Source organism: Megascapheus bottae, chromosome 34 (genome assembly GCF_031878675.1).
Source record: "Megascapheus bottae isolate mThoBot1 chromosome 34, mThoBot2.hap1, whole genome shotgun sequence".
NCBI classification, from domain to species: Eukaryota; Metazoa; Chordata; class Mammalia; order Rodentia; family Geomyidae; genus Megascapheus; species Megascapheus bottae.
In genome coordinates, this window is record NC_143542.1 from 4,024,898 (window position 1) to 4,036,537 (window position 11,640).

General features: G+C 53.1%; 1 protein-coding gene across 1 annotated transcript; it reads right to left on the reverse strand.

Annotated features, from left to right (window-relative positions):
• Positions 1-247: 247 nt before the first annotated feature.
• Znf3 (zinc finger protein 3) lies at positions 248-8,492 on the reverse strand. The gene is made up of 5 exons (XM_090324270.1): positions 8,241-8,492; positions 7,303-7,458; positions 5,371-5,462; positions 5,054-5,180; positions 248-2,284 (listed from the first exon to the last, which is right to left on the reverse strand). Exons 2-5 carry the CDS (start codon positions 7,382-7,384, stop codon positions 1,230-1,232), a joined length of 1,356 nt encoding a protein of 451 aa, XP_090180396.1. The 5' UTR covers positions 7,385-7,458; positions 8,241-8,492; the 3' UTR covers positions 248-1,229.
• Positions 8,493-11,640: the final 3,148 nt, after the last annotated feature.

An 11,640-nucleotide genomic window follows, 5' to 3' on the forward strand; every position in this document is an offset into this window, starting at 1 on the left:
CGGAAGTGGTGCTGAGGCTCAAGTGGTTGAGCTCAAGCCCAGGACTTGCAAAAAAAAAAAAAACAAAAAACCAAAAAAAACTAGGTAGATAATTTGAGGTACGTCTATGACCTTAAAAATCATATGTTATTAAAAGCTATCTGTAAAATAAATGGTTTTCTAAAGGCTTTTAGAATCTATTTGTCAGTAATGTTTCAATTGGGATTTGGCCCTTGCACAAAAAACACACTCAAATCTCATCTTCTGAAAAACTATCATTTTAATAGTGCACTTCATTTGCGCTACAGGAGCAAGTGGAAAACAGGAGGTGGCGGGTGAACTGGGTCAGAAGCACTCCAGAAGCACTGCCCTAACCCAGCCAGAGCCTGCCCAGCCGCCCCCCTTCTCTGGGATTTGCTCTATTTGCACTATCCTGGGCGGGGCTGATGAGGTCAGAAGAGGCTGAGCTGCAGCTAGGTGTTAGAAGGGACGGCATGGCAATGCTGGATGAGTGGGCTTTCTGAAAGTATCCTTAGTAAGAAGAGGTCACCATTAAATCACTTTTCATCCCAGGCAGGAAGGACGGAGGGAGGCCATAGGTAAAGCTCTGACCCTGCTCAGGTTTTATCTGGATCGCCAGACACACAACAGGAAGGACAAAGCCTAGGGGATTTCCAGCCCGATCTTGGAAATGTGGTCTTCCTCTCCAAGAGCCTGTAAAGATACAACGATCACAGACTTCTCATTAAATCCCTCAGCACCAAGTTTGTACTGTTACAGAGAAACAAAGCAGCATGCTCCCTGCCAAATCTTGAAGCTACATGGAGGACAATGGCTTTGAGATCCAGCCTCTACTCCCCTGCCTGACAGTCAGGACTCCCCACTGCCTTTTGTGCTCACTCTGCTGACTCCCACTCGTACAATCTTTGACATCTCCTTTCTAGTACCCTTGCATCGCTACCCTGGAAAGGAAGGCTTCTGTGATGTGAAGAAAATGGTTTAGTGCAAACACCCTTCCAGAAAGGGGGTGGTGCTCCCCACACCTCCTCCCATCCCCAGCCCTGGATCTGCCGTTTGTCTCACAACTTTTCAAGGCTGGCATCATCTGCCAATCAAGTGGGCCAGGATCCCCCCAGCGCCCCCCCTTCATTCTGAAGTAAAAGGTGGGGCAGAAGGGTTGCCCGAAGATTTTCATCCAGCAACAGCCCTGGTGACTTGGGAGGCGAGGCAGTTAGGCGCGTGGCTCTCTTTCATGTGGACGCTCGGACGTTGAATTCAGCAGGAACCCCGGGAGGGCTTTTGCTCAGGCTCAGGCTTGTTCCACTCAAAGGCTTCTCTCCAGTGTGAATCCTCTGGTGGCGGACCAGCGCTGAGCTATACCTGAAGGCTTTCCCACACTCGCTGCACTCGTAGGGGTTCTCCCCCGTGTGGATCCTCTGGTGCTGGATGAGGCCTGAGCTGTAGGTGAACTTGCCCCCGCACTCCATACACTCGTAGGGCTTCTCTCCAGTGTGGATTCTCTGGTGCTGGTAGAGGTGCGAGCTCTGGCTGAAGGCCTTGCCGCACTCGTTACATTCGTAGGGCTTCTCTCCAGTGTGGATTCTCTGGTGGTGGATGAGCGTGGAGCTCCTGCTGAAGGCTTTCCCGCACTCGTTGCAGGCGTAGGGCTTCTCGCCGGTGTGGATGCGCTGGTGGTGCGTGAGCGTGGAGCTCCAGCTGAAGGTCTTGCCGCACTCGTGGCACTCGTAGGGCTTCTCGCCCGTGTGGATCCTGCGGTGCAGGATGAGCGCTGAGCTGCAGCTGAACGTCTTCCCGCAGTCCTGGCACTCGTAGGGCTTCTCGCCCGTGTGGATGCGCTGGTGCTGGATGAGGTGCGAGCTCTGGCTGAAGGCCTTGCCACACTCGCTGCACTCGTACGGCTTCTCGCCCGTGTGGATGCGCTGGTGCTGGATGAGGTCGGAAGTCCGGTTAAAGCTCTTGCTACATTCGTCACACTTGTGGGGTCTGTCCCCCACGGGAAGCCGTTGCTGTGAGAGGCCGTTCCCCAACTCCCTCTGCTTCTCACTTCTCTCCCCTTCGGGGCTCAGTGTCGCTTCCAGTGCCGCACGACCCAACTCCTGCATTTTCCTGTTCAGCCTCCCGCCGGTGGAGTTCCCCAGCTGCCTCTTGAGACTGAGTTCCTGTCCATAAGCTTCTTCAAACTTAAGACCCTGAGCAATATCCTTCTGGAATCTTCCCAAGAGCATCCCACGGGATCCTGCGGCTTCCGAGACTCCTTCAGCATTTTCACTTCTCGATTCGCCATCTGGATAAGAAGAAGTGGAAATGTCACTCGGTCCTTGCAGGAAAATGAACAGGTGTCAGTGGACGGGAGGCTCACGTGACTGGCGTGTGTAAAGGTAACAGCGCGTGCCGCCTCTTGTAGATCTGCAAAGAGGCTTATGTCCAGTGCTAGGACAAAGTAAGACAACTGGGTTAAAGAATCAGGAAGGCCAGGTGCCAGAGGCTCACACCTGGAATACCTGGACTTCTAGCTACTCAAAAGTGCTGAGATCTGAGGACTGTGGTTCAAAGCTAGCCAGAGCAGGCAAGCTAGCCAGAGCAGTCCGTAAGACTTTCTTTTTTATCCTTCTTTTTCTTTTTTTTTTTGCCAGTCCTAGGGCTTGAACTCAGGGCCTGAGCACTGTCCTTGGACTTTCTCAAGGCTACAGCTCTACCATTTGAGCCTCAGCACCACTTCTGCCTTTTTGTTTTTCTATGTATGTGGTACTGAGGAATCAAACCCAGGTCTTCATGTGTGCTAGGGAAGCACTCTACCACTAGGCCAAACTCCCAGCCCCTAGTCTATAAGACTCTTATTTCCAATTAACTACCAAAAAAGCCACAAAACTCAAGTGATAAAAGAGCTAGCCTGAGCACACAAGCTCAGGGACAGTACCCAGTCCCTGAGTTCAAGGACCAGTACAAAAAAAAAAAAAAGAGAGAACCCAAGAGTTTTAGAACATTCATTGCAGAGAGCAGAACATCACCTGTTCAGCAATCCCAACACACACACACACACACACACACTACACTACACTACATGGGAATAGTAACTAGATTTTCAGTTGAAAGCCCAGGCTGGGGCTTCATGATTGCCAGGCTGAGACTATGTACAGGATGGTCTGACCTCCCTTCCTCAACTGTAAAATGAGAACAGGGCCAGCACAGTGGCGCCATGTCTGTAACCCTACCTACAGGAAGCAAGGATGGGGAGGGCTGCAGCTCAAGGCCAGCCAAGGCACCTAGAGGGCAAGACCCCAATCTCAACAACTTGTGTAAGTATGTGTGTGTGTGTGTGTTGGTACTGGGCTTGAACTCTGGCCTTGCCCTCTAGCTTGGCTTTTTTACTCACAGCTGGTGCTCTATCACTTGAACCATACCACCACTTCGGGCCTTTTGCTGGTTAAGTGGAGCTAAGAGTCTCAGAGCTGTCTGCTCAGGATGATCTGAATGGAGGTTCTCAGATCTCAGGCCTCTTGAGTAACTAGGACTACAGATCTGGCACTCAGCTCCCCTGTACAAATATTTGAAGACAATTTAAAATGTGGGGGATTAAGGGCCAGGAGTGTGGCCTAGCGGTGGAGTGCTTGCCTAGCATGCACGAAGACCCAGGTTCCATTCCTTGGTACCACATACATAGAAAAGGCCAGAACTGGTTCTGTGGCTCAAGCGGTAGAACACTAACCTTGAGGAAAGCCCAAGGACAGTGCTCAGGCCCTCAGTTCAGTCCCCAGGATTGGCAAAAAAAAAAAGAAAAAGAAAAATGGGGGATTGTTAGAGGAGTGGGTCAAATGGTACAACACGTGCCTCAAAAGTTTGAGTTCAAACCCCAGGACTGCTTTAACAAAAACAAACAAAAAGTTAATTGTAGGGGCTGGGAGTTTGGCCTAGTGGTAGAGTGCTTGCCTAGCATGCATGAAGTCCTGGATTCCTCAGCACCACATACACAGAAAAAGCCCCAAGGGCTGGGGAGCGAGTGGTAGAGCACCAGCCTTGAGCAAAAGAAGCTCACTGACAACACCCAGGCCCTGAGGTCAAGCCCAGGACTGGCCAAAAAAAAAAAAAAAAAAGAAAAAGGCAGAATACCAGTTGATGCTTGTAATCCTGTAATCCTAGCTATTCAGGAGGCAAGATCTGAGAATCATGGTTCAAAACTAGCCTGGGCACAAAGTCCAAGAGACTCTTATCTCCAATTAACCAGGAGAAAACAGGAAGTGGCACTGTGGCTCAAGTGCTAGCCTTGAGCTGAAGAGCTCAGGGACAGTACCCAGGCCCAGAGTTCAAGCCCCACAATGGACCAAAAAAAAGTTAATTCTAAACTACTTCAAGGATGATGATGCAGTAAGGACTGAATGAGAGTATGATAGCTCTTTATAAGCCGTTAATTACTGCGTAACTCCAAGTAAACCTAGGCTGCACTTTCGTGTGTGTGGGACGGGGGTCATGGAGCTTGAACTCGGCCTGGGCGCTGTCCCTGAGCTCTTCAGCTCAAGGCTGCAGTCCTACCCTCGAGCTGAGCCCTACTTCCCTTCCCGTTTTCTAGAGGTTAACTGGAGACAAGACTCTCAGGTCCTTTTGTGCCCAGGTTGGCTTTGAACCTTGATCCTTAGATCTCAGCCTCCTGAGTAGCTAGGATTATAGGTGTGAGCCACCACACCCTACTTGGCACTTGTTTTTTGTTGGTCAGTCAGTGGGGCGTGAACTCTGAGCCTGGGCACTGTTTCTGAGCTCTTCAGCTCAAGGCTACCACCCTACCCTTGAGCCATAGCCCATCTTCTCACTTTCTAGAGGTTAATTGGAGATAAGAGTCTCAGGTCCTTTTGTGTCGAGGCTGGCTTTGAACCCTGATCCTCAGATCTCAGCCTCCTGAGTAGCTAGGATGACAGGCGTGAGCCACTGTGCTGTGCCGTGCTGGCTTGCAGTTGTTCTTCCTGGGACGTTCCCAGACTGTCCAGACTGGACTGTTAGTAGCAAAGGGAGGAGGCCGCCGCCGGCGGAGCTGGGGGGAAAGGCGCGCTCCTCAGCTCCTCACCCAGCGAGAACACGTTCCTGTAATTCTCCAGCATCACGTCCCTGTAAAGATTCCTCTGCGCAGGCTCCAAACGCTTCCACTCCTTCCGGATGAAGTACACCGCCACATCCTCAAATGTCACCAACTCCTAGAGACACAGTCACACGTACGGTGTCCGGGTGGGAGGGACCAGCCCTCGGCAGGAAGTGGGTAGAGGAGGTCAGAGGTGGGAGGCAGAGCCCACACGGATTCCACTGGGAAGGCCCTCGGGGCGGAGGCGCCATCCATCTAGGACGCTCCACAGCACGGGAGGAAACCGCCAGGGGCCCACGGCTCACCTGAGACTTGGCCTTCAAGAGTGCGGCTGCCAACACTTTGTCCCCAAGGTTGTCCTTGTCGGGAAAGGCGGGAACTTTGGAGGGCGGAAGAGCTAAAGGACAACAGAGCCGGGGATGAGTCTGGATCCTCCGGCCTCTCCACCTCTCCACGCAAAGACCGAGGCCCTGAGGCTCTGCTTTCGTGACTCCTGGGTTCTTTTTGGTTGCAGTGTGCTGGGACGGGGCCTTGAACTCAGGGCTCATGACCGTGTTTGGCATTTCTGCTCAAGGCTGGTTTCTGACGCTTGAGCCACACCTGTGCTTGCAGTTAGCTGAAGATAAGCATCTCACTGACCTTGCTGCACAGGCTGGGTTTGAACCTCAATCCTCAGACCTCAGCCTCCTGAGGAGCTGGGAGGTGTGAACCACAGTGCCTCCTGTATTCTGGCCACTCCCCCACAAGCTGAGCCAGAACAGGTTACCCTTCCTGTCCCAGCACAAAAAAAAAAACAGTAGCAACAGCAGTGCTTTTATCCCAGCCCTGCTAGAAAGCCCACAACTCTTATCCCTCTGCTCTGTCTCCAGACCAAGTATATGCTCTGCAAGTGTTATCTACTTCTGTGACAGAGCAGACAAATCCACCAGTTTTTTTGTTTGCTTGTTTTTGTCCGTAGTGAGACTTGAACTCTGGGCCTGGGCACTGTCCCTGAGCTCTTCAGCTCAAGGCTACCACCCTACCACTTAAGCCACAGTACCACTTCTGGTTTTCTGGTGATTAATTGTAGGCAAGACTCATGGGTGGGCACAGTGGCTCACACCTGTAATCCTAGCTACTCAGGAGGCTGAGATCTGAGGATCACGGTTCAAAGCCAGCCTCGGCACAAAAGGACCTGAGACTCTTATCTGCAATTAACCTCTAGGCTTCCACCAGCTCTTAAGTTCACATGTCTGTCTTTAAGACGAAACCACCAGACCACACTAGATCTGCCAAAAAGGGCTTTTCATGCTTGGCTTCTCCAGGTGATTGCCAAACTGGAGACTGGGGACCGGCTCAAGTCGTAGAGCCTCTGAGTAGCAAGCACAACGCCCACAGTGCAATCCCACAGCCTAAAGTCACAGCACGCTCCCACGACAGAAGACTACTGCCATTTAACTTGGCTCCTGAAGAATTCCTGAAAAAACTCTTCTATTTTCAGGCCTAAGACCAGGATTCGACCTTAGTACCTGACGCTTTGCTAGTGCTCTACCAACGGAGACACGCCACCAACCCCTCAATTTTCTCCTTTATCTTTTATAAGAAGCCACAAGTCTTCCAAAATGTGCCCGTTCTAAAAACCCAGCAGGCTCGCACTCATTAGAGGAAAGGGTTACACAGAGCCAGTCTGCTCCGGCTAAATCGAGTCACTTCAGCGCCTCGGTACGCTTGGATTCCAGGAGGGCGGCTGCCCTAGCGTGGACGAAGCCTGCCACCCCGGCGCTTGGGAAGCTGAGAGAGAAGGATTCAGAGTTCTCACAATTTTTTCTTTGGAGAGTTGTTTAAAAGAATGACCCCACCCCCAAGCTGGGCGCAAGGACTCATGCCTGTAATCCTAGCTACTCAAAAGAGACTAAGATGTGAGGATCGCAGGCATATAGTGTCCGTGAGACTCTTACCTACAACTAATCATCAGAAAACCAGAAGTGGCGCAGGGGTTCAAGTGGTAAGGTGGTAGCCTTGAGCTGGAGAGATCAGGGACAGGGATAGCACCCAGGCCCAGGGGGAGGGCCGCAGCCTTGAGCTGAAGAACCCAGGGACAGCAGCCAGCCCAGAGTTCAAGTCCTACTAGGTAAAGGCCAAGGACAACACTCAGGCCCCCAGTTCAAGCCCCAGGATTGGCAAAAGAAGAAGAGCTGAGGGCTGGGGCAACCATCCCCCACCCTCCCACCAATCAAAAAATGCCCCCCTGTTCTCACCACTCTCCAGCAAGGCCTGAGATGCCCGAGGTACATGGTCAGCCTGAGATGCCCGAGGTACATGGTCAGCCTGTGCTTCCATGGGCCGGGCTGCCTGCCCGTCACCTCCTGCGTGCAGACTTGGAAGGAAGCAGCTCCTCAGAGGAGGAGGAAGCCCTGCAGAAGCGAGAGTTCAAAGGTCCTTTAAATTCACCCTGTAAACACAGAAACAGGCCGCTAGAAGAGAGCGGCAGGGGCTAGTCTTGTAAAAGGGGACCACAAAACACTGACCATGACAAGGCCCACGCCAACACCTTGCTAACTATAAGCACGGAGTCTCTGGCAAGCCCTGGCAGCTTCGCCTCCTGGCTACTCAGGAGGCTGAGATCTGAGAATCCATGAGTGTTATTTCCAATTTACCAGCAAAAAGCCTATCTGAAGGAACTTGACTCTGGTGGCAGAGCACCAGCTATGAGAGGGACATGCTAAGTGAACATATAAGGTCAAGCCCTAGAACAAGCACAGAAAAAGATACAGAGGCTAGGAGTTTGGCCTAGTGGTAGAGTGCTTGCCTAGCATGCAGCAAGACCAGGGTTCCATTCCTCGGTACCACATACACAGAAAATACGAAAATGGTGCTGTGGCTCAAGTGATAGAGCAAGTCCAAGGACAATGCTCAGGTCCCGAGTTCAAGCCCCAAGACTGGCAAAAAAAAAAAAGAGAAAGGGAAAGAACCCCCTCTTCAGAGAGGCAAGAGAAAGGCAGGCCAAGGCCCCTCACAGCTGGCCAAGCTGGGAACAAGACACTAGTGTTAGCATGAGAAAACAATGTCACCCACCTCCATTTCAGGTCCAGGCAAGGCCCTTCCCCTGCCCTGCAGCTAAGCCCACAGTCTAGAGCTGCTGCAGTGGACCAAGGACCACCCACCAGGAAGTGAACAGCGCAGTGCAGAGCTTTACCTGCCGGACCCTGTCCTTCCTTCCTTTGGAGTCAGTCCCCGGAAGGCCAAAGTGGAATCTGGCAGTCCCTGCCCGCTTCCTGGCACTTCGGTTAATGCCAATACTGTATCAAAGAAAGTGAGAAGAAAAAGAAAGGAATGACTGTGTCTGCAAGGAGCCCCACAAGCAGTCCCGTCAGCATGAGACAGTTCCGACGTGGGAAGACCCCCCGGCTAAGGCTGCACCATTCTGAGAAGCAAACAAGGATGGCAGCCAAGCATGACTGCAGATTTCTGCCTCTGTGACTCTGCTTGCTTGCGTGTACCCGACACCCGAAACCCCCGAATGGAGCCCCAGCGCGGCAGTCTGTCCCACGAGTGGAGGCCACACAGAGGAGTCCACACTGAGACCCTCGTCACTCAGGAGGCCGACACCGGAGGCTGGCGCTTCAAGGCCAGCCAGGGCGGGAAAGTCTGGGGGGCCCAGGGGCAGCGCCCGGGCTCCGAGTTCAAGGATCGGCCACCCCCCGTCTCGACAGCTGTCGTCCCCGACGCCCCGCGTTACCCCCGGTTTCAGGCTCACCGTCGGCTCCTCCCCTGGAGGGCCGGGGTGACGGGGCCCGGCGCGCCGGGTTACCCCGCAGCCCCCCCACCCCAGGCTCGGGGGCTCGGGGCGGACCCGCGTCCGGAGCCGCACCCGGGGGACCCGGAGCCGGGGCCCCGACGCGCACGGTCCCCGCGGGGAGCCGCCCGGGCCACGCCAGCGCCTCCCCCCGGCCACCCGGGACCCCCGGGGACGCGCGGACTCACCCAGGTCCCCCCGCCTCGGACCCACGCACCCGGACAGAACAAAGAACGGAAGCGCCCCCGCCTTTCGCATCCGGGTCGTCCTGCGCACCGCCCCGAGTCCGCGCGGTCTCTCTAGGACCCCCCGGAGGGCCTCGCGTCTCGGTGGTCGGGCGGGCAGCGGCGGCGCCACCTCCCGGCCGGACTGGGGAAGGGCGCCGGGCCGCAGTGCGCATGCGCGGGGCTCAGGGCCAGCCCGGGGTGGGGGGGGGGGGCCGGAGGCCGCCACGTGTCTGCCCCGCGGGGAGGTCGTAAAGCAGAAGAAGAACTCGTTCACAGGGAGAACGCCCCTCGATCAGACACCAGTGGCTGACGCCTGTACTCCTGACTGCCCAGGAGGCAGAGATCCGAGGATCACGGTTCCTTCCGAGCCAGTCCCAACAGGAGAATCCATTAACAGAGAGAAAAATGCGGCAGAGCACCAGCCTTGAGTGAACGGCTAGACGAGAGCACCCAGACCCAGAGTTCAAGCTCAAGAACCGTGACAAAGAAGAAAAAGAAAAGCCCTGCCACGTGGCGTGGGGAAGGGACTGAGTGTCAGGAAGAGGTGAGAAGTCTGGTGGGAATCTGCAGTCCAAGTCCACTCTCCCACCCTCCACCCCCCAAGCAACAAGTCCCTGAGTCCCCCAAATAAAGCTAAACCCAACCTGCTCACTGCATTTGCACACAACCTTGCAAGCCTCAGGCTCCCTGAGCCAGGCCTGCACAAATTATTTCACCTCCTCCAAATCACAGTGTTGCAAAGCCCACCTGGAAACTTTTTTTTTTTTTGTCAGTCCTGGGCTTGAGCTCAGGGTCTGAGCACTGTCCTTGGACTTTCTCAAGGCTAGAGCTCTACCACTTGAGCCTCAGCACCACTTCTGGCTTTTTTCTATGTATGTGGTACCGAGGAATCGAACCTGGGTCTTCATGCATGCTAGGCAAGCACTTTAACCACTAGGCCAAACTCCCGGCCCTGGAAACTTTTTTTTTTTTTAACCATCCAGCCACCACCACCTTTACCCAGAACTCTATTTAAGACCCTTCTCTCTCCTTCCCCTCACTGCACCTTGATTCTCCTGACTCTTCTCAGGTCACCTTGGCATCCCTCCAACTTTCCATTAAAGTTGATCTGCTTCTGTTGAGGTTGGTGTCTCTGCCTGCTTTCATTCTTTTCTCTTTTTCTCTTTTTTTTTTTTGTGGGGGAGGGGTGTCATGGGGCTTGAACTCTGGGCCTGGGCACTGTCCCTGAGCTCTTCAGCTCAAGGCTACCACCCTACTCTTGAGCCACAGCCCCACTTCCCATTTTGTAGTAATTAATTGGAGATAACAGTTTCATGGATTTGTAGTACCTGCGCTGGCTTTGAACGGCAATCCTCAGATCTCAGCCTCCTGAGTAGTTAGGATGACAGGTGTGTGTCACAGACACCTTCCCTGGGAGTGTCTGAATTACACCCACCTCCCTTATCCTGTGTCTCCAGTTCTCCCTTCTTAACCTGAAGCACGCTGGAAGATGTGATAGATTTTCTTCCTCTGCCCTTCATCATGTCTATTTGACACCTAGGGGAAAATGGCTTCCTCTCTGGAGGCCTGGCAGGTGGTCTGTCATGGGCTTCTGACATTCAGACTTTTGCAACAAGATTATCAGTGAATCAGCAGAGCCTAAAGTGATAGGTTGCAATTAACTACAGGAGAGAATGGCTCCCATCAAAAAGCACAGATGCAAAGTAAGGGGTCTGGGTGCTTAGTTTCCATCCTTTTTTAAATAATGCCAACAAAATCAGCGTGTGTGTGTGCGTGTGTGTGTGTGTGTACATGCCTACGCTAGTATGGGGCACTGTTAGCTTTTCCTGCTCAAGGTTGGTGCTCTATCACTGGAGTCACAGCTCCACTTCTGGCTTTTTTGCTGGTTGGTTATAGAGCTAAGAGTCTCACAGACTTTGCTTCCCAGGCTAGCTTTGAACACCACAGTATTCAGATCCCAGCTTCCTGAGTAGCTGAGCCACCAGTGCCTGTGGTCTGCATGAGTTCTCTGCCTTCCCATGCACACAGACACTAGATGTTGGTGAGGCATATGCTGGGGCTTTTCTGGTCCTTCTAGTGTTTTGAAATAACTCTCTTCCATAGAAACTGAAACTTGTTTTGTTTTCCAAGTGAGAGGTTGAACTCTGGGCCTGGACACTGTCCCTAAGCTCTTCAGCTCAAGGCTACCACGCTACTCCTGGAGCCACGGCACCACTTCCAGTTTTCTAAAGGTTAAATGGAGATAAGAGTCTCGGACTTGAGTGCGCAGGCTGGCTTTGAACTGTGATCCTCAGATCTCAGCCTGCTGAGTCGCTAGGATTATAGGTGTGAGTCACTATGCCCAGTATTGAAAGTAGGTTTTTAAAAATTTCAGACCCAAAGTCCAGCAGTCCCACATTAGGTCTGGCCATTTACCCCTATAAGTGAAGCAGAGAGACAGGGTGAAGGGCAGAGAAAGATGTAATAACATGGTGACTGCACTTCAGCACATCTTTAGTCAGTGGTACTGACCTTGGCCTCTGACTAGAGAAATAGAATTGGGGGCAGACAGTGACAAAGGTATGTGTCCTCCA

Coding starts and splice junctions, on each gene's coding strand:
- Znf3 (XM_090324270.1), bottom strand. CDS start 7,384: ATGGAAGCACAGGCTGACCATGTACCTCGGGCATCTCAGGCTGACCAT. Junction 5,181..5,370: donor TCTTGAAGGCCAAGTCTCAG/GTGAGCCGTGGG, acceptor CTGTGTCTCTAG/GAGTTGGTGACATTTGAGGA. Junction 2,285..5,053: donor CAGGAACGTGTTCTCGCTGG/GTGAGGAGCTGA, acceptor CTTCTTATCCAG/ATGGCGAATCGAGAAGTGAA.